The sequence below is a fragment of the Poecile atricapillus genome, chromosome 17 (assembly GCF_030490865.1).
Source record: "Poecile atricapillus isolate bPoeAtr1 chromosome 17, bPoeAtr1.hap1, whole genome shotgun sequence".
Classification (NCBI taxonomy): domain Eukaryota; kingdom Metazoa; phylum Chordata; class Aves; order Passeriformes; family Paridae; genus Poecile; species Poecile atricapillus.
This window is the reverse complement of record NC_081265.1, coordinates 8,155,031-8,175,851: the sequence shown is the minus strand read 5'-3', so window position 1 is coordinate 8,175,851 and position 20,821 is coordinate 8,155,031. Positions and strand designations below refer to the sequence as shown.

General features: G+C 55.3%; 1 protein-coding gene across 11 annotated transcripts in view; it reads left to right on the top strand.

The window, feature by feature from the left end:
• SEPTIN9 (septin 9) overlaps positions 1–20,821 on the top strand; it is a 136,037-nt gene that overhangs the window by 106,675 nt on the left and 8,541 nt on the right. For 10 of the 11 annotated variants that reach the window (XM_058852465.1, XM_058852464.1, XM_058852459.1 and 7 more), the window contains 4 exons: positions 11,549–11,740; positions 14,812–14,940; positions 15,345–15,426; positions 16,117–16,254. In XM_058852465.1, coding sequence (XP_058708448.1) covers positions 11,549–11,740; positions 14,812–14,940; positions 15,345–15,426; positions 16,117–16,254 — 541 coding nt within the window. Of the gene's footprint in view, positions 1–4,471; positions 4,533–11,548; positions 11,741–14,811; positions 14,941–15,344; positions 15,427–16,116; positions 16,255–20,821 lie in introns of those variants that run through there. The other variant, XM_058852467.1, reaches the window with a different exon arrangement.

The window sequence follows — 20,821 nt, the reverse complement described above, 5'->3', positions numbered from 1 at the left end:
TTGGGAGGAATGGGGTTCCTTCTTTCTTTTCCCAAGTTTTTGTGACTGTGGAAAGCAAAGCGTGTTCCCTTTTGGAAACTGGTGGATTGCTCAAGCACGATGAGGAGCCTCCTGCCTGCCCCACTCGAGGGAGCAGGCGCTGCAGATCCTCTGCAGGAGGAATGTGCCAGAGGAAGGGAGGCTGCTGCAGGGACTCTGCTGGGATGTGACACCAGGAACCGAGGCACGGCCTCCCCAGGGAGAGGGTGACTCACGCCAAGGACATGGTGCCAGCTGCTCGTGATGGCTGGTGACAGCGTGTGAAATAATTCCTTCCTTCCTTCCTGGAGATTGGGAGCGGCCTGGAGATGTCCAGCTGGAGGAGACCTTGCGTTTTGGTGTGGTGGAAGCTGGGACAGTCCTGGGTGTAGTGTGGGTTCAGCGGAACAGCCACGGTGCAGCAGTGCTGGAGGGTCTGGATCCTGCTCCTGGGCAAGGCACGGAGGGGTGGCTGCTCCCTGTGCTGGCTCAGGATGTCCCTGGGGTGCTCCTGGCAGTGCCTGCACCCCATGCTCCTGCTGCCACCAAATTGATTGAGATTGAAGCCACCAAAGAGCAGCTTTTGTGAAGGAGCTGGTGGGGCACCTGCAGAGGTGTGTCTGACATGGGCTGCTCAGAGCAGCTGGTCAGTGCCACAAACCAGGTAGCTTAAAAGAAAAAAAGCTGCATCATCTATGGACTTGGGAGTTCAGTACAGCCAGAGGGGGGAAATGTCATTGATCTGTGGGTCTTGGAGATATTCTGGGGAGTTATCCTGTACGTGCTGAAGGGACCATGGTGGCTGCCTGCCAGAGCCCTCCCTGGGTGCTAACACTTGCAGACCTGCACTCAGGCTCTTAGAAAAGCTTTGGGGCTGGTTTTAGCTGTTCCTGGCATTGGGGGATCCTTTCTGTTCCTGCTAGAGGTGATGGTGTCTCTTTTGGTGCTAAAAAAAATTAAATTTTGGTCTTGTGATCTGCAAGCTCGTGTCCTTTTCTCGGTCATGCTACTTTCCACTGAGTTTGCGGGTGCTCTACCAAGGGCTCTGGATGTGCTTTTCATTCTGCTATTGATCTGAGATTATAAATATAGCTGGCAGAATTTCCATCTGTCTGTCAAAGTCACTGGGGACTGGCAGGTAGTCAGCATTGCAGCAATATTGAAAGAATAAAAATTATTTCCTAAGCCCTAACAGTGCACTTTTAACTGGGGACTGCTGAGGTGCAGTAAAATTGGAAATGTCCCTTCAGCATTCCTGCAAGAGAACATGTGCTGCTCGTGCTGCTTGTGCCCAAGTGATTTGATGTTTTCTTAAGAGCAGCTTGGGATGAAGTGAGTTTGTTGGCAGGTCTGCCACAGGCTGGGTAGTGCTGGTGAAGCCGCCTTCATTTGCAGATCTTGGTTATTGCTCAAAGTTGAGGATTTATGGCTGGAGCTGGCTGAGGGCAGAGCATTGCCTGGCACAGGGGAGGGCTGCAGTGCTGCTGGGGGACAGCCCCACTGCTGGGCAGTGTTCTGTGCCTGGGATTGTCCCCAAAACTCAGGGACTGTTGAAACCCTTGTTGGTGTATCCCTGAGCATCAGTGCTGCAGCACGTTCTCCAGTGAGCTCCACCAGCCCTGCACGGTGTGGTTGTGACATGGGGACCTGCTTTCACCTGCAGGGATGTCCCAAAAAGCAGCACAGATTGGATTGTGTTAACCAGGCAGGAATCTTCCTTAATATTTCAGATTAGTTGTGAGACTAAAAGCTGGATCTGTAGTTAGTTCAAGTCCCCTGATACAACTTACAACAGCAATAAGCTTTGTTGGAATTGCTCCTAACTCTGATTATTAGATTTTTCTATGCGAAGAACAATGAGTTTGTGATTTTAAAACCCTTAATTAGAGGATTTGGATCCAATTCTTGGCTCTGCTGTAAGATTTCTGTGTGACCCTGGGCGAGTCACTTAATCCCTCTCCAATTCATCTGCACTGGAGGGGTGAAGCTGCTTCCTTCCTCTGCCTGTTGGTCCTGCCTGTGCTCAGAGCCAGAAATGAGCAGTGGGAGAAGTGGGAAGAAGTGGGAGAAGTACCTTCTTCCTTGCAGGAATGGAAATGCCCCTGTAAGAACAAATCCCAGAGTTTGTCACTCCACAAGTGCCTCCTCTGTGCAAACCTCCCAAAGTCAGCAAGAGCTGTCTGGGGACCAGCAGTGCTCCCAAAGCCCTGCTGCACTTGCTGTGAGGCCAAGGATGACACTTTGTTGTCCTTCTGAGCTGCTCGCCCACCACCTGTTGCTCCTGGGAAGGAGCAGATATGGGTTGAAACAAAATATTTTCTATTAAGGACTACGGGAAGCAACTTGTACACCGTGTTGAGTTCCCGTGTGCCGTAATTTTTTCCCTGAGGGTGGTGAGGTCCTGGCACAGGGTGTCCAGAGAAGCAGTGGCTGCACCATCCCTGGAAGTGTCCAAGGCTGGGTTGGACCTGGTCTAGGGGAAGGTGTCCCTGCCCATGATTGGAATTAGATGGTCTTTAATGTCCCTTTCAACCAAACCAATCTGTGTTTTTATGGAATATCTTTGCAGAGCTTCATGACCATGGGGAGAACTTTCCTATGGTTATTTTTATTCCCTCACAGGCAAGACCAAAGTATGCCCATGATTTCAATCTGAAAAAATTAACTCGGAGGAGCGAGAGGAGCTGGTTCACGGGGCTGAGCACGCCGTGTTCACCCCTTTTCTGGTTTGGGCACATGAACCCTGTGCTGATGCTTAACTCCTGCACAGCCACAGATGTGGCCAACTTAATGGCAGGGACAGGAAGCCATCACACCTGAGATCCTCCCTTCACTCTTTGTGCAAACACAGCACCTAAGAGAGCTCGGCACAGCCTTTTCCTGCCTTTCTCCAGCTAAAACAAGGCTGAAGTGACTTACAAACAGAGCTGCTACTCGGGCAAGTCTGGTTTGGCATCTAGCATTGGATTTTCTTGGAGATTAGAGAGATTAAAACACTAATGCCCATTGATAGGGGTTAAAGCTTTAATAAGTCATAAAAAGTGGTGTAATCTGGCAGAAATCTGCATGCAGCTGCAGCGTAAGCAGATTGAGGTTGGGTTTCCTGCCGGGGTGCTGGGTGGAGGTTTCTCAGAAATCGGTATTTGTGGTACTTGCTGAAGTGGGGGGATGTGGGTCTTGTCTCCCCTCAGCACCCATCATTTGCAGAGCAGCCTGTGCCAGCCCTGCTGGGCATCTCAGGAGTGCTGCCAGCCCAGTGGTGGGGAGGGGCTGCTGCCAGCCTGATGTGTGGTGGCTGTGCTGCATGCAGGAAGATCTGCCACGCCTGGTGGGATGGAAGGAGAGGGAAGGTGACAGCCACAGGCAGGAGACAGAGCAGTGGTGCCACTGGCACGGGTGGCGGGGCTTGCATCAGGTGCAGGAGTGTGGCAGAGGCTGGTGGTGCTGGTAACAGGTCCAAAAGGGAGTACAAGTACTAACCCTGGGCTTGCAGGCTGTGCAGGGGCTGTTCGTGGGAAAGGGAGTCCTCTGGGTGTTGAAGATTGCAGATGTGCACATCTGTCTTAACCCTTTCATCACCTGCAGGCCTTTCTCTGGGAATACAAATCAGGGAGCTGCAGGGAAGAAGTCCTGAGGTCATAGGAGAGGTCAAAGTAACGTGTTGAACACAGGAGCCCAAAAGAGGGGGAGGTTGGCTTCACCTTGGCTGTGACAGGAGGGAGTCCCACCACCACTGCTGGACATCACAGAGGGGATTTCACCCCACACCAGGGTGTGTGCTGGAGAGAGCAGGGCCAGGTGGTGCAGCCCAGCATCCCTGGCCCCGTGCACCAGGCAGCTTCCCTCCGCTGGCAGGACATTCTGGGATCAAGGTGTAAGGCAGGAAGGAGTTGTGGAGACAGCTAATATCTTCATTCAGCCTCACTGACATCATTTTAGAGAGCAGCCATGCCCCTGGGGGTCGGTCAACATCTTGTCCTGGCAGATGTGAGGTGCAGCCCAGATATCTTCAACCAGCTGCGGAGCAAAGCGAGCCCACGCTCGCAGCACTCACAGCCGCGACTGCTCTGGGGCTCTGCTGGACAATCTCGGGACGCCGGGAAGCAAAAGGCTTCCCTGGGCATGGGGACGGGACCCTGGCACCCGTCCCTGGAGAACTGGGTGAAATGGGCTCCTCTGCCCCGTTGTTCCCAGCCTCTCTGTTTCCCGTGGAAGTTTCCCCGCAGCTCCTGCGGGGAGCCGGGCTGGGACGTGCCCCCCAAACTCTCCTTCCTCTCACCCTTTGCGGGCCCCCCCGGGCCGGGCCGGGCCGGGAGCGGCGGGGGGATGGAAACCGCCCGGGGGCGAAGCAACTTCCCGGCAAGAGGCTCCATCCCCCCGGGCCGGGCTGGAGGGGGAGGAGGCAGGGTGATGGGGGAGGAGGAGGAGGAGGAGGAAGGGCGATGGGGGAGGAGGCGGAGGACAGCGCGGGAGGAGGCGGGAGCCAGCGGCTGCCGGAGCCGCCGCCGCCGCGGGTGAGTCTCCGGTGCCCGGGGGCGGGGGCTCCGTGGGGCAGCGGAGGGGGCATCGTGGCGGTGGGGAAGCGCTTTTTTGGGGGGTGAATTATTCTGGGGAAGGGCCTGAGAGAGCGGGGCGGTGGGTGCCGCGGTTCCCGGGGCGGGGGTTCCCCCGGGCCGGGGCACCGGGTGCTGAGGGGGGCCCGGGGCCTTCTGCCGCCGCCGCTGCGCCCCTCAGGAGGGGCCGCGGCTCGGCACCGCCTGGCCGCGCTGCCGGCATTGTCCGTGGGGAGCAATAGATCAACCCCTGTCCTGCCCGGGGGGCACCCCTTGCCCCCCGGGGGTACCCCCATGTCCTCTGCCCCCGTGGGCACCCCTTTGTCCCCTGCCCCCGGGGGTTCCCCTTGTCCCCTGCCCTGCCCGCCCTGCTCCGGCTGCTGCCCCGCGAAAGGGCTCGCGGGGCGTCCGGGGCACAGCTGCCCTTGGTAAAGAAAGAAAACAACGGAAACAAACAAAGAAATTAAGTCAAAATCCATACCACCCTACCCGTCAAAGAGCAAAACCAAGCCGGGGGAAAAAATTGAAAGGGGAGAAAAAAAAATAGGGGAAAAAAAAAAAAAGGAAGCTGAACTGCAACCCCCAGGATGTAAATCCTGGCTTGATCCTTTTTTTGCCGTGGCTGCAGTCGGTGCCTCGTGGGATGGGGGCATCAGTCCTGGAGCGCAGCTCGGCAGCCCTGGGCACACTGAGCCGTGCCCGGTGCCCGTTCCTGGGGCTTGGCCCGACTCAACCCTTCTGCGGTGTTGTCTGGACAAGCTGAGTTTGGGGAGCGCTGCCTGGCTCTTTGTTTTCACAGCACAGAGCTCTGCAGAGCAGTGGTGACAGGAGTGAAGGGGCTGGGGAGGGTCCCCATGTCCCTGCCGTGCTCAGGACCATTGTCCAGGCTGGGTGGACAGGGGTGGGAGTGGATCCCATCCTCAGAGCCCCCATGGAATCGGTTTTGTGGGTGCCTTTGGACCCTCCTGGGCACAGGCACCCTGAGCCTGTCTGCAGGGAGCAAGGGCTGTGCTGGCCACTGCCATGGGCTACATGGGGCCTGTTGATGATGGAGCAGCTTCTGCTGAGATCTGTGTGCAGGAAGGTTCCTCTCAATGGGGTGCTCCCAGCGAGGGAGGATTGCTCTGGGGTCAGCCTTGCTCCAGCTCCAGGGCAAGAAGCTCCTTACAGAGGGTGGTCGGTGGGGCCGCATGGCCAGAGATCTCTGCATGCCCAAGCCAAGACTTGGGGTTATTTATGATCATCTCCTCCTTTTTAAACATTGAGGTGAACATCCTAACAACTCTTTGCGGGTTTTTGTAAGTGGTTTAGAGCTGTTGTCTCACGTGGTTGGAGGAGTGAGAATGTCGGAGTGTGGATTGTGCTGCCAGGGCAACACGTGTCGGACTGGGGCAGGGTGGTGGTCAGCCTCACACCACATCCAGGAGCCAGGGGCAGCAGCTGGAGGCTGTGGAGCTGGCACCATGGTTTGACCCCTGGGATGGGCTCCTGCATCCCAGCCCAGAAACTCTGGTGGCGACCAGAGCCTGCAGCAGCCGGAACGTTTAAGATGGGAAGGGAAGCAGTGATGGGGAGCCCTGGAGAATCCATCTCTTGTAAATAAAAGAGCCAGGAGGGTTGAGCTGCAGAGGGCAGGGGACTGCTGGGCTTCCGGAGCGGGAGGGGAAGCACACAGTGAGTGAGGACGGAAGCACACGTGGCTGGCGGGCACAGCTCGACCTGCATGTCATGTGTGCCCACAACTTGTGACTCAGGGCTGTGGCACGGACTGGTTGCCTGTGGAAGCACTCACACCACAGCAGGAATCACTGCCTCGTTTTTTAAACTCTGAAAATGGGTTTATTCTGTTTATGCCGTGGTCTAGTTGTGGTGTTAGGGCATGGATTGGACTTTATGATCCTGGAAGTCTCTTGCAATCTAGTCTTTCTGTTGTTGTTGAATTCCCCACGTGAGTAAAAGTCTTCAAGCCTGAAGTGTCTTGCATGCTCAGGAGGCACCTGGCCACCTCTCTGGCAGCTCTTGGGTGGGTTTGGTCTAATGAAGCATAGTGAAGCACACTCTGCTCTTTCTGGGTCGTGTTTGTTGGCACCCAGGTGGAAATGCAAGCTGAGAAGGAAACATAAGTGATTGATAGGTGGGCCTGGGCTGGTGGCCAGCCTGAAACTCAGGGATGCAAAGGACAGACTCAGCTTGGGTCTGGCAATGCCAGCCAGGTGCTGGTGATTGCAGCTGAGTAACAGGAACGTTACTTAGTTACAATTTGGTGCTGCTGTGGCACTGGCTGTATGTGCCAGGCTGAGCCAGCCCAGCTTTGGAGTGAGCTGTTCCTCACATTCCCTGGCACCCACACATCCAGCAGGGACCTGCTGCGTTCAGCACCGGGGGATCCCGTGGCAGATGAAAAAGCCAGCAGTGCCTGGGCCATGCTGTGGTTGCCTCCAGTCCTGGCTTTGCAGAGACTCCTCCTGTCCCCTGGGGAGGGAGAGCTGTGCCTCTGCCACCTCCTCCGCAGGTTGGATCAGTTTCCATAGCCTGTGGTCACTGGCTCAGTGTGCCAGGGAGAGAGGCCCTGGAGGCCGCGCGTGCCACAGTCCCCACAGCCAGCTGTTCTTAACCAGGAGCTGTAGATTCTCTTTTTGGAGCTACAGATGTCTCTGGGATACCCTACTGGCACGATTCTCCAAGAGAGCTGCTCCCAAAACTCGAGAGGTTAGGTGGTTCACACTTCCCCCTTGAAAACATCCGTGGACACTCAGCTGCCTGGGCTGTGCTTTCAGACCATGATACACCTCCATTCACTGCTCTGACCCCGCTCTCTCTGTTTGCACAAACCCATCCCACAAATCTGGAAGCCCATGGTATTGCCAGCATCTGTTGTGTGGAGGAAAGGGAAGTTACCCACAGTGTCCTGATATTCTGGGTGTTGTAGCTCTGCAGAACTGGTTGCAGCATCATCAAAAGGTGGCCAGTGCTTGGTGTTCATCCTAAGGTGTTTCTTGGATTTAGTCCCCAAACATTGCCATTTTGCCATTGATTGTGTGTGCAGCCCTCGAGTGGGCAGTGGTTTGGATCTGTTGACAGGCAGACATGGCAGAGGTGCCGCCTCCTGGCCTTTCTCTGGTTGCTCTGTGCAGCCACTGAGCATCAGGTCTGTGACCAGCCCCGCTCCAGGAGCAGCTCTGCTGTCCCAGATCACCAGCAGAGCATGGAGCTGCTGGGTCTAGCCAGGACCTGAGGTGGGTGAGGCACTCGCAGTTCAGCCTCTGCCAGGGTGCTTTAACCTTTGTGTGTCTGCAGTGCAGCCCCAGTCTCCTGCAGATGCCTGTCCCAGATCCTCTGGGAGGATTACCAGCCCCTGGTTTTGGGGGAGCCCATGGCTGTCCTTGCACGCCCTGCCCGCAGTGTCCCGAGCTGTGGCAGCCTCGTGGCACCAGCACAGCAGCTCCAGCAGCCCCTGGCCAAGCCCATCCCACAGCACACGGCGTCCAGCTGGCTGCAGGAGCAGGAGGGTCCCCGGGGGGCTCCCAGGGGCTTCCCTCCCCACAGGGTGTCTTTCATCTGCTGCTTCACAGATGTTGGCTTTGGCTGGTGTCTGACATGCATCAATTACAGAGCAACAGCCCCGAGCCTTTGGCAAAATCAACCTTGGAGCAGCTGTCCTGAGTCAGCCGTGCCTGAGCCAGAGCTCTGGCTCTGTCCCCGCTTGGTGCAGCGCTGCCCTGACCATCTCCACATCTCCTGTGCCCACGTGGACAGGGTTTCCCTGGCAGGGAAGCTCTAAATATGGCACAAGCACTTGTTCCCATGTGTTTGATGTTTATCCAGGAACACTTCAGTGGGAGAGAGGTGCAGACCCTGAGCTCTCTGCCCCATCAGCGAAGCGATGGGCCCGTGTGTGAGTTAAGCGTGGGTTAAGGTGACAATGGTGAATCATGTGAGGTGGTCCTGCTCTTGCCAAGGACTCGGTGGCAGTCAGGGGTTTCAGACAGTAATGAGGTGTTTATTAACCCCCCCCCTTGCAGTGCTCCAGAAGGGTCAGCTTGGTGACACTGGCCCTGACAGCATCACAGGTTTGATATCTCTGAGGTCCCCTCAGAGAGCACAGCAGGTCAGACAAATCAAGGATGTGCCCATGATGCATCCCAGGCATTCACTGCTCTGCTCCATTTCTAAGATCTTTATTGTTTAGACAATAAAGATCTCCTGGCTCCTGGGAGTGCTCCCTGCCACCCAGCACAGCATCCCTGTGTGCCACCAGGTGGTCCTGTGCTTTGGCTGCACCCTCCTGCTGGCACAACCCCCTTGGAGCTGAGTGTGACACTGGAGTTTTTGCTAAGAAAAGACCATCTCAATGCTGGGAAGCTGAAAAAAAATAAAATTGCATGTTTGAGTTGTGGCATTTCCCTTGGGAGTTTGCTGGTGCTGCTGGGGATCGGTGTCTGCATCGCTGCTGTCCTGCAGACACTCCAATACAATATACTGCAATATACTGATTTTATTGTATTTTTCCCCAGTCAGGACCCAGGTGCTTTAAGTCACAAGTTCCCCACAGACCATCTGAAGCACATGGGCTGTCCTGACAGGGGTGCTGCTCTTCCTGTGGCTTTGGTCTGGCTGGAGCCTGGCAAGCCCTGAGCCCTTCTCCTCCCCCTGAGGGCAGTTTGGTGAGGAGTGTCTGCTCCCTGAGCTGGGGACAGTTTGCCTGCACATCTCCCTGCCCAGAGACAGACCAGCCCCTCTGCATGCTGCCAGCTGCTCCTTGAGGTGCTGGAGATGCTCCTGGCCTTTATCAAGTGGAGGGTGGCTTTCTGCTCTATTTAATTTCTTAATTTCTCTGCACATCACCTGCCCAGTTTTCTGTCCCATCCTTGGGGCTGTCCTGTGCACACAAGTGGAGGAGTTAAACCCATTGCATAACCCGGCGTTGCTGCTGGTGGCAGCATATTTTCCACATGATTTAGTTGTCCTTTTGTTGGGGTGTTTTTTAATTTTATGCAGGGATTTTTTTCTTCTACTTTTGGCCTTGCCATTTTGGAATGGGGCTAATTTGGGATTTGTGGTGAGGCCTCGGGCTGGTTGGCTTTGTAAAGGGCAGCGTGGCAGTGCAGTTCCAGCTGTGCAGGGTTCCTGCTCCCATGGCAGTGCAGTCCCAGCTGTGCAGGGTTCCTGCTCCCATGGCAGTGCAGTTCCAGCTGTGCAGGGTTCCTGCTCCCATGGCAGTGCAGTTCCAGCTGTGCAGGGTTCCTGCTCCCATGGCAGTGCAGTTCCAGCTGTGCAGGGTTCCTGCTCCCATGGCAGTGCAGTTCCAGCTGTGCAGGGTTCCCAGGAGGCACAGGATGCTCCCCATGGTCTCTCAGGGACAGCATGTTTGCTCTCTAGCTGCTCTGTGAGTAATGCTCAGCTGCACAGCCTGGGACCAAGGGTTGGAAAAAAGTGTTCAAAGTGACCCAGCAGTCTTTGGGATTAGTTCTAGGTTTGTTTTTTCTTTCTTTTTTTTTTTTTTTTCCTGTTTGGCCTGTATTAAGCACGTGGAAGTGTGCTGTGCTTGCAGGAAGAGCGTGGTTCCACCTCACAGACCCCAGCAGGGTCCAGTCTGAGATGGCCAGAGGAAAAAGGATGATGGGCTTGTATTTGGAGGAGCCCCTTTGGCCCAGCCACACTCCTACAGAGGGAGGGAGGGAGAGAGAAAAGCAGGCAGCACATCATCAAAGGCTGGGAATAACTGGGGTGAGATGAGCTGAGAGCTCTGTTGCTGTCTGGAGGGGTGAGGACTTTGTAAATAATAATGTTTTTATTAATAATAATAAATGATTAAAAAATAATAAATAATCATTGCAAAACACTGAGCAACAACAAAATGCTCATTTAGGCTGGTGGCTGCAGGGAACCAGGCACTGAGCAGCAGCAGCCTGGGGTTGGGAGGGCTCTTAGAAGTGTGTTTTGCTAAAACCTCCCTCTCTGCCTGGATCAGAGGAATGTGCTGCATGTGGCTGGTGCCTCCAGGAGCTTGCAGGGGACTGGGCTGATCTTGTGCACACTCTGCCTTTGGGATATTTGCTGTATCTGCTGTGGGTGATGAGGAGCAGCTGGGGCTGGCAGGGGACAAGGCCACATCACCCCAGGGCACTTGGGGCACTTCGTCCTTCCCACGGCAGATGCTCCTGCCTGGTGCCTGGGGGAGTAGATAATTCCCTGTTTTTTTCTTAAAAAGCTGTTGGCTGAGGTAGTGGTTTTACATTTGCTTCTTCTGAAGAACTTTTGTTAGGCTGGAGCACCTTGCAGGGGAGACAGGCACCCTGTCTCAGAGGGAAGCTGGAGGGTTTGGGTTTCTGAGCAGATATTGACAGAATCAGAGCGAGATCACAGAAGCTCCGTGGCTGTGTGGGTGTTGTCTGGCACAGCCCGTCTTGATGCAAATGTGTTGGGTTTTCCACAAGCCAGGGCCGGCAGCCTCTGATCTGTGGCAGCTGGAGCTCGAGGAGGGCACGTGGCAGCGGATCCCTGTGTCTGCAAAGTCATCCAGCTCCCCCCCAGAACGTGGCTGAGCTGCTCACACCAGCAGTGTGCACAGTGCTGTAATTCCAGTGGTGTGGAGGAGTGGGATGTGTAGGTCTGCCAGCCTTTAACAGCGGTGCCTGGGCACGGGGCTGTGGGGCTGAAAGCCTTTGTCACTCCCAGATGTGGGCTGAGGACTTTGTAGGTGCTGGGTCCTGCTGTGTGGCAGCAGATCAGCTGCTGTGGGCCCTGGTGTGAATCCCTTTGCTGTGGCAGGTTTGGTGGAGCAGGCAGGCATCAAGGTGAACACAGTAAATGGAGAAAGGAAATCCCAAATTTAATACAATTACCATCAAGGAAGATCCCACACGCTGTCCCTGAGTCTCTGCACACGTTTTATTCCCGCTTTGGATGCTGCAGGCAGCTCCTGTGAATCCCTGCCAGGAGCAGCACCTCTGAGCATCCTGTGTTTGCCTCCACAGGTCCAGAGGCCGTTCCCAGCCACGCTCCCGGCATGACGGACGCTCCGCGGGATGCCGGCCCCAAGCAGGCGGCGCCGGCACGGCCGGACAAGCCGGCCGCGGACTTCGGCTACGTGGGCATCGACGCCATCCTGGAGCAGCTGAGGAGGAAAGCCATGAAGCAGGGCTTCGAGTTCAACATCATGGTCGTGGGTGAGCTGTCCCCCCGTGCCAGCTGCTCAGCTGGGTGCTGTCATTGTCCCACCACAAGGGTTGTCCCTTTTGGAGCCTCCTCGGGATCAGCGTGGGGGGCTCTGCCCTGGCAGCCAGCAAACCCTGCTCCCTGAGGAGCTGGAGTTAAAGCTGACCATGTGATGTGGACCACAATCCTCCTCACCCTCCTGCATCTTGGGGTGCATTATCCACAGGCACATCCCAGAGGAAAGCACCTCGAAGGTGCCAGGGCTCACAAGAGCTCCCTTGACAGCAGGGAGAGGAGAGTAAATCCTAGGCAAGGATCAGTGTGTGGTGATGGGACCTCACCATCCCTTATCCTCCTGGGAGGAACTGTGTAAGGCTGCCTGTGGGATGTCCCACAGGGTATCCTGGAGATTTGCCTGGGGTTGTGGAAGGGTCTGACCCAGAGTTTTTACTAATGCTGGTAAAGAATTCAGTGTGCCACAGCTTTCCATCAAGCTTTGTGGATGCTCAGCCTTTCCCATTCTGATACTTTCATTCCCTCTATGGGGAGGGTGCCCTGGGCTGCGTGATCACAGCAAGGCTGGTCAGTGCAGGACCAGTTCTTGGGAGGTGTTTTAACAAATCCAGTTCTTTGCTGCAAGCAGAGGAATCGCTGCACTGGTCCTGGGAGCCTAAAAGAGAGATTACCTGTGCTGAACTCCCATTTCCCTGTGGGAGCAGGCTCCCATCCCTCCAGGAGCAGGCTCCCATCCCTCCAGGAGCAGGCTGTGCTGCCTCAGCCCCACAGCAGTGTGCTGTGCAGACAGGGAGAGATGTTCAGGAGTGGCTCTGCCTTGGCAGCTCTGTGTGTGGTATGGAGGCCCGTGCTGCGGCGCGCCTGGAAAACATTGTTCTGCCCTTGGCAGGCGCTGGGCTGGCTGTTTACAGCCTGGGAGTTCGGGGCAGCATAAACAAGTCGGGCTCTGGCCCTCCCAGAAGATGCAGGAGGGATGCGGGAGGAGCAGCACCTCGGGGAAGGGGCAGCAGCCAGCCCTCCTCCTGCTGTGCCTCCCTAGGGATGGGTTTAGCTCCATTACTCCCATCCAGCCTGAGCTGCGAGTCCTTGAGCTGAAATTGTTCCAATCTCTGGCTTACAGGCAGGAGATGAGGGCAGGGAGGAGGGAGGTGTCCTCCCTTGTCCTGCAGGGGAGGTGGGAACTGAGCATTGCTGCCATGTGGGGGTCACTCCTCACTGGGTCCCTGTGATGGGGCTTTGTGAAGACCCTTTCCCCACTGCAGCAAGATCCCCATTCAAAAGGATTTCACAATCCCAACCAGAGCTGAGAGGGGGCTGCAGGCTATGGTCAGCTTAGTCCTTTGTCCTCCAAAGTTGCAGAGATAAAGAGAAATGTCTAAATTTTTTTAAATCCCAACCCCAAAGCACATCTTTTGCACCAGTTTTCCATGCAAAGCAGCTGGAAGGAGAGCAGAGGTGGCCAGGCTCAGCTGCATTTTTCCCACTGGATTTCAGTTGTGGGAAAGGGAGTGGGCTGCAATCCAGGGCTGTTGGAAGGGAGCTCTGCCCTGTGCTCAGATGCTGTGTCACAGCCTTAGGGTCCCCAGCTGCACCCCGCTGTGGCTCAGTGAGGTCAGCCTGTGGCTGTGGTGCCAATGGGACATCACATCCTGGCTGCTGGTGGCTCTCACCTCCTTTCCAAGCAGTGCAGCTCCAGCAGCTTGGACAGACAGGAATGCAGAGAGCCACTGGCTGGAGCTGGAGCTCTGGCAGCTCCAGTGTCACCCTGATTTCACCTGTCCCCAGGGGCTCCATTTAATGGTGAGCAGTGAGAGCTCTGTTTTTGTCTCTGCATGCCCAGCTCCAGGCCTGTTAGTGCCTGGCCCTGTGTTTTTAGGCAGCAGAGGACTGGGAGCACTTCCCCCCAGCCTGGTCCATGTGTTTTTTACTGCCCAGCAGTGACAGTGGCTGTCACGGAGAGTTTTTCTGTGCTGGATCGCAGCCATTGATGGTGTTGCAAACTCAGCTCTAAAACTGCTGTTTGCTCAGGGAGTGGGGTGATGCCAGGAGGTGATTCCCAGTCCTGGTTGGCCCTACTGTTGGCTTTGGCAGCCTGAATGGGCCAGGGCCCTGAAGGATGTGGGTGAAACCTTTGCTTAGGGACAGTCTGTGGGACAAGGACAGGCTGGTGGCAATGCCATGATAGCTGGCTGTAACATGTCTTGGCAGAATGGGGCCATTGGGTCCCCATGGTGTGTGCAGGATCTCTGCAGTGTTTGCAGGGGGCCCAGAACATCTGCTCCTTGGGTTTTGAGGAGTTAATTCTGTTCTCTTTGCTCTGGAAAAATTGTTCTCCAAGCTGATGAGACAGCTGTTCCTGGAGAGTCAGGAGCTGCTCGTGTCCTTTCCACACAGATCAGCATCAGCTCTGGGATATGAAGCATGAAAATGCTTTTCTAAAAGCTGTTTTTCTAAAGTTGTGGAATCTCATGTGCTTCTTGGGCTGTTGTTTGTGGGATTCAGAGAAGCTCCTGGCGTGGACCTGTGTCTGTGCAGCCAGCTGGGCCGATTGCAGCAGCAAGTCTGTCAGGGAAGCAGCAGCAGATGCAGCAGGGCTGAGGTTTGTAGGATTGTTGCTGCTGTTAGTCCTGTCCAGATAAAGGCTTGCCAAGCTTCTCCAAAGCCTTCCCTGTGGAATTGGACAGAGCAGACTGCAGGAGAGTGGAAGCACAGTTGGGATGTTTTTTCCTGGGGCTCCCTGGTCTCTGTGCCCTGCTGAGCATCACTGCAGCCCTTCAAACATCCCCAGCACTCTCTGCCTGTCCTTGGGGATTTTGCCTGGATGCAGGGAACCGGCTCTTGATTTGCTGCTTTGGAGCCAGGGAGGGGCTCTGCTACCTGCAGCATCCTCCTGGCTGGGCTGGACTCAGCTCCTTGGCTCGGGGGAGCTGCAGGCGAGCAGCTGCTCCTTGTCCCTCCCTCCATCCCTCTGGCAGATCCGGTGCAGGCTGAGTCTGTCAGCAGCCCCATCCCCTGGCCCCTGGCAGAGCAGGGAGTGCTGACTCTGGGTTATCCTGCTCTCTTGCAGGTCAGAGCGGCTTGGGGAAATCCACGTTAATCAACACGCTCTTCAAATCCAAGATCAGCCGGAAATCTGTACAGCCAACTGCTGAGGAGAGGATCCCCAAGACCATTGAAATCAAATCCATCACTCATGGTGAGGCTCTGCAGGTCCCACCTGCTGCTTTGCCTTTGGATCCTGCTCTGCCTTGTGTCTCTGGGGACTCACAGAGGTGTGCACCTCCATAAACCTCTCATCTCTCTGAATGGGCTTTTACCATCCAGAGATGCTTGCAGGGCTGAGAAAGCATCTGTTTTTTATTTACTCATCATCATTGAGTTAATTGTGTTGGAAGGGACCAGTGAGGTAGCCATGGGGGTGGCATTTCAGGGTGGATATGGGGCTGGATCCCTTTGGAGGGCAGATTTGTGCCTCTGAGGAGCTGTGGAGGTGCATATCTCCCCTGGGAGCAAGCTCCAGCCCTGCAGCCGGTTTTGGGAGGGTGGGCTTGGCCAGAGCAGCCATCACTCACCTCACACACCAGCTTTCCTCCCTTTCAGAGATTGAGGAGAAGGGGGTTCGCATGAAGCTGACAGTCATCGACACGCCGGGCTTTGGGGACCACATCAACAACGAGAACTGGTGAGCTGCCCCTCTGCCCTGGGTGCAGGAGAGTCCCCAGCACACCCTGACCCCCTGCCCAGGGCTGCAGCCTGGCACTGTGCCCCCCTGCTCCGTGGGCAGCAGGAAGGAGGTTGTTGTGGTGGCAGAGCAGTGCCATGCTCCCCGTGAGAGCCACAAACACCCTGCTGTTCCAGCCATGAGACAACCTTTGTTTGTGGCTGGGAGCAGCTGTGTGCCAGCAGGGCCAGCCCCCAGACCCTGCTCATGTGGCTCTGGAGGCTGAGCTCTGCCCAGGATCCCTGGCACAGTGTCTGGCTCTGCAGGATGGCCCCCGGGCTGGGCAGGGCTGGCCCATGGCAGGGACCTTGTCCCCAGCAGCAGCTGGGCTGGGCTTGTGGCTTTGATTCTGCTCATGCTCCTGTGCCATGACAGCATGCAAGGAGCCAGGGCATGGTCCCAGCACTGTGCTGCTCCACAGCCAGGCCCAGGAGGAGAGAAGGGAGCACCTTTTAGGCACTTGCTTGTCTAAACCAGCCAGTAAATTGCCTCCTGCAGCAGTGCATGGAGTTGCTAAGCAGTGAACACCTGAGGTTTGTGATTTAGGAGATGCTGAGCATCTGCAGGCTCTGCTTCACACAGTCAGGCCAGGTGGGAGGGTCAGGGTGGTCCAGGTCCCTCAGACCATCCTGTGTTCCCCTCTCTCTGCAGCTGGCAGCCCATCATGAAGTTCATCAATGACCAGTACGAGAAGTACCTGCAGGAGGAGATCAACATTAACCGGAAGAAGCGGATCCCTGACACGCGGGTGCACTGCTGTATTTATTTCATCCCAGCCACAGGCCACTCGTACGTACCCCCTGCCCCCCCAGCTTTCCCTCTCCATGTCCCATCAGCTCAGCCATCTCCCACTTCTGCCTGGGATCCTCCTGTGGTGTTTGGGGCTTGAGGAGCTCGAGGATGGCCTGAAGCCATCCTTAGTGCTCTATCATCTGGAGGCCTTGCAATAACACAGCAGAGCTGCTGCACCTCAGAGAAATGTGCTTTCCTCTTCTGAAGGGCCATGAAATCTTCTCTGAGCTCCAGGGAGCTGCTGCCTTTGCTGTGGTCACCTGGCTTGCTCAACCAAGGATGGACACAGGTCTCAAATTGGATGGAGAAGCTACTTTTGCTTGCTGTTTGCAAGCAGAACATTAATTTTTTTTGTTTTTTCTTTTCCCCTGACATTCTAAGGGGAGAGGCCAGTTTTCTTTGTGCTTCCAAGGCAGCAAACACCCTTACCCCATAAGGGTATTTTGTAGGTTGTTTGACTAGTCTGTAAGTGGGATGCTGTTTATTCAGCCCAGAGTTCTCCTGGCTCTGGCACTTCTCAAGTCACAACATCAAAAGGCCCAGATCTCACTCTGTTTTTTCTTTTCCCTTTTCTGTTTTGGTTTTTTTTTATCCCCCTCCTAGGCACACAGCCCACCCTGAAAATCTAGGGTGCTTAAAATGTCTTGAAAAATGTGACTTAAAGTATCACAACACAAAACAAGACCTAAGTTTCCTTTTGATTTGTGTCAATTCCTTCCACTTCTGGCTCTGTCTGCACTGGGGATGTTTTTGGGTCTGTTTTCAAAAGTAAACTTAAGCCTCCAGCACTGCATTCATGTCAGCCTTTTCCACTTCCCCGTGTGGAGATTTATTCCAATAGAAAAGACTTTGTTTTCCTTCTGTCAGTGGGTAGACCAAAAATGCATCCTTCACTGGAATAAAATGACTGCGTGAGCCAGTTATGCCCCTCTTGTGTAACTGATCAGGAGCAGAGGGGCTGATGAAACATTTATGGTTGAATACAATAGAACAGAGAAGGTTTCAAAGGGAAATGACATTTTTAGGCCAGTTTAACGTGTTGGTCTCACTAATCAGCCCAGATCTGCAGCCCCTGCCTCGGCAGCTCTGACCTGCAGCGTTAGCTGTGCTCCAGCTTTTCCTCACCTCTGTGGCTGTTTAACTCTTAAAAAACACATCAGATGCTCAGAGGGTTGGGAGTGCTGGGTGCCTGCAGTGCAGGCAGGGATGTGGAGCCCCGTTGCCGTGTCCCCCGGCGGAGCCTCTCCAGCCGTGCTCTGGTTTCTCTCACCCGCCGGCCAACAGCAATTGTGTGGATTTTCAGCTGCTTTTTTTCCTTCTCTCCAGTGAACATGTGTTTCCAATATCCGAGTGAGCCCGGCAGTTGGGGGCTGTTGTTGCTGAGCCCTGTGCTGATCCTCTTTCAGGAGCCTGGCTGGGGCTGTCCCCGCTGTCACCGGCTCACCCATCCCCTCCTGCCACCCCACAAACCCCCGCAAACCCCGCTGGGAGGGGGATGTTGGTGGGAAATTTTGCTTCTCTGAGAGTTCGAGCAGGCGTTGGGTTTCCTTTCTGCTCTCTTGTGAAGTCCAAATGATGTTTTTCATCATTGTGGACAGTCTCTCCCCAGCGGTGTCCATAGAAGGGTGACGTGGCCACCTCTCCTGCAGGGTGGAGCTGCTGTGACAGTGCTGTAGCAGAGGATCCCATGTGGGAGCCATGTCCTGGTGTTGTCACACACAGCTGGGTGCAGGTTTGTGCCCTGAACGAAGCAGCAGGTCCATGGTCCCTTGCAGCAGGGTGTGAGAAGGGCATTGAGGTCCTTGCTGTGATGCTTCTTTCTTCTCCAGGAGGTGGCTGGGAGGATGGCAGTGGCTGGTAGAGCTGTACTGGGGACATTGTCACCCAGCTCCAGAGAGCCCCAGCACGCCCTCATGGCACCCTCCATGTGCTCCACTCACCATCCCAGGTGCTCGGTGCTGCCCACCTGGGCTGTGCTTGCAGGGGTGTTGGTGTTGCCTGGGGAGCTGCTGCAGGTGATGTGGATGGACATGGCACAGGACTCCCTGTGGATGCTGCAGGCAGCTGGGTGAAGCCTGCCAGGGCACTGAGTGAGAGCTTTCCTGAATAAAAAGGAGTGAAGCAGAATTGGTGCAGAAATTTGGAGGCCAGAGCAGAGGATTGCTTGGCTCTGTCTCAGTCCTGCCCTCCCATCCAGGCAGTTCCAGGGTTAATCAGCAGAGAAGTTTCTGCTGCCTGAGGGAGTTCACAAGGGAGTTCAGGACAGGCTTTGCAGCCCATCCAGTTCACACACAGCCTGTAACACTCCCATGTAACCATGCCTGTGAGGGCTGAGGATGGTGCTGGCAGGGGCTTCCAGCTGCAGCTGCACAAGCCTGGCCCTGCCACCCAATAAATATCCCTGCTCTGACCCCTGCAAAGCTCTCTTCAGCTCAGGAATGGCTCTGGAACTCTGCCTGGCCTCATCAGTCCCTCCCTTGCCTCTACCAGGCTGGTGGCTCAGGAACTGCCACACACTCCCTGTTTCCCCTCTGGCTGCCCCTCTCAGGTACCCACCAGCTCCCGGGAACAGGTGATGGGGCTGGGCAGCTGCTGGGTCCTCACTGGTGTTTGCTGAACACCCAGCTCAAATTCCTGCTGTTAGTTTGATCTGGGGCACAACCAAAAGGAAATAACTTTGCAGCTCGCTGTGGATTTTGATTCCAGCAGCAGCGTTTCAGGGGAGCCAGCAGGAGCCTGTGCTTAGATGCTGTCTGTGCACAGTGGCAGAAATAAGGCGTGTTCTGGGCACCACAGTGTGTGCCCAGCCCTGGCAAGGCCTGCCCAGCCTCCCCCAAGCCCAGGGCAGGAGGGGGTGAGGGAACAACCAGCACCAGCTGGAGGGGCTGCAGCCCATGCTGCACCTCCTGCTGCAGCCACTCCCCTTCGAGCTGCTCCACCCCTCCCAGCAAAGCCCAAAATGTGGATGCTATAAGTTAGTAATATCAGGGCTCATCTGGGGAAGAAAATAGATTAGTTTTTTTTCTTGAGCCTTCCCTTCTCTTCTGTGATGTGCCTGGAGCAAATAGCACTTGTCACCACCTTAATCCGTGTGTTTTCCTTCAATGTCTTCACATGAATGTGATCTGTAGCTACAGGCAGGCATTGTTCTTAGTGGAAAGTTTCACTTTCTTTTACATAATTAAGGTTTTGGGGCAGCTACCTACCTAGCAGGAGCTGATAGAATATCTAGAAACTTGTAGAAAACCCTAAATACACACAGTTTGTTCTGCTGGGGTGCCTCTTGGTGGTCTCAGGGTGGTGAACTCTGTGGATGAGGCACTTGCAGGAGCCCATGGGAGCAGAAAGTTTTGTCAGAGGTGCCTGGGTGCAGATGGACAGGTCACTGTGCCTGGGGGATGCTGCTGGACACAGCAGGGTGTGGGCAGGCTCTGCCTCCTGTCCAGCTCACTGTGGCACCCTCGGCATCCTCCGGATGTGTGAGGGATCTGAGGGATGGAACTGAGCTTTTAACATGTAGATTTAGCTGGAACTCAAATGTCTGCATGATTGTGGATTCATCTGCATTTGCTCTGTATGCATCCTGGTCTTTAAAGAAAAAGCTGATGAAAGAGGCAGGAACACAGGCTCAGTGGGGAAGAAGCTTTTAGAGGAGAAAAATTGTTTGGAAAATAGCAAAGAGAGAGGAGGGGAAAGAATTCTGCTGGGAAAGGAGCATTACTGCATTACTTCCTTGGAGGTCTGGGAAATACATTATGCAGAGCTCCAAACAATGTTTGCCAGCAGCAAGTCAGCTTAGATGTGTCCATGGGGGGTTCCTTGTGTTTTTTTCTATTCTTTTTTCCCCTTTAATAGCCCAAATCTCTCTTTCCTGGGGCCCAGGGTGATCTGTGACCCTGTGTTTGTGTTAGGAGCTCGTTTGTCCCTGTGCTAATGATGTGCTGGGGGCTGTGTGTGTTGTTGGTGTGTGGGGACAAGATCCACCTGGCACAGTCCAGCTCCATCCCTGGGAGAAGGGGTGACCAGGGGAAGGTTCAGCTGGGTCACCAGTGCTGGGGCAGCCTTGAGCTGCTGTTTTCAGATCAGCTGGAGCTGCCTGGGTCTTTCTGGGGCTCAATGTCCCTCCCTCAGCACTGGAGCCAGGCAGGGGTGTCCCTGTGGGATGGGGACACTGCCTGGTGGCTGCTGTGGGGCTGGAGCAGTCCCTTCCCCTGTGCACTCCTGTGCCTGGGTCTGCAGGGCTCTCTGAGTGCTTTGTAGGGCTCCAGGAGGTCCTGGTGGGGTTTGGTTTGAGTGTGTTGGCAGTGAGAGCTCTCTTGGCCCTCAATGAGGGCTCATTTCAAACAGGCTCCTGCCCCAGAGGTGATCCTGGACCCTGGGACCTCCAGGTTTCCTTTCCAAGGCTCAACTGCTCAACTGTGCTGCATGTCCCCATCACCTTCACAGCCACCCAGGGGGACCTGCAGCAACTGGAGGAGTCCCAGGGAGGGTTTTCTCCTGGTTTGGGACCCCCAGCAGTTATAACACCTTCAGGGAGGGCTGAGGAGTCGGTGTAGATCATGGC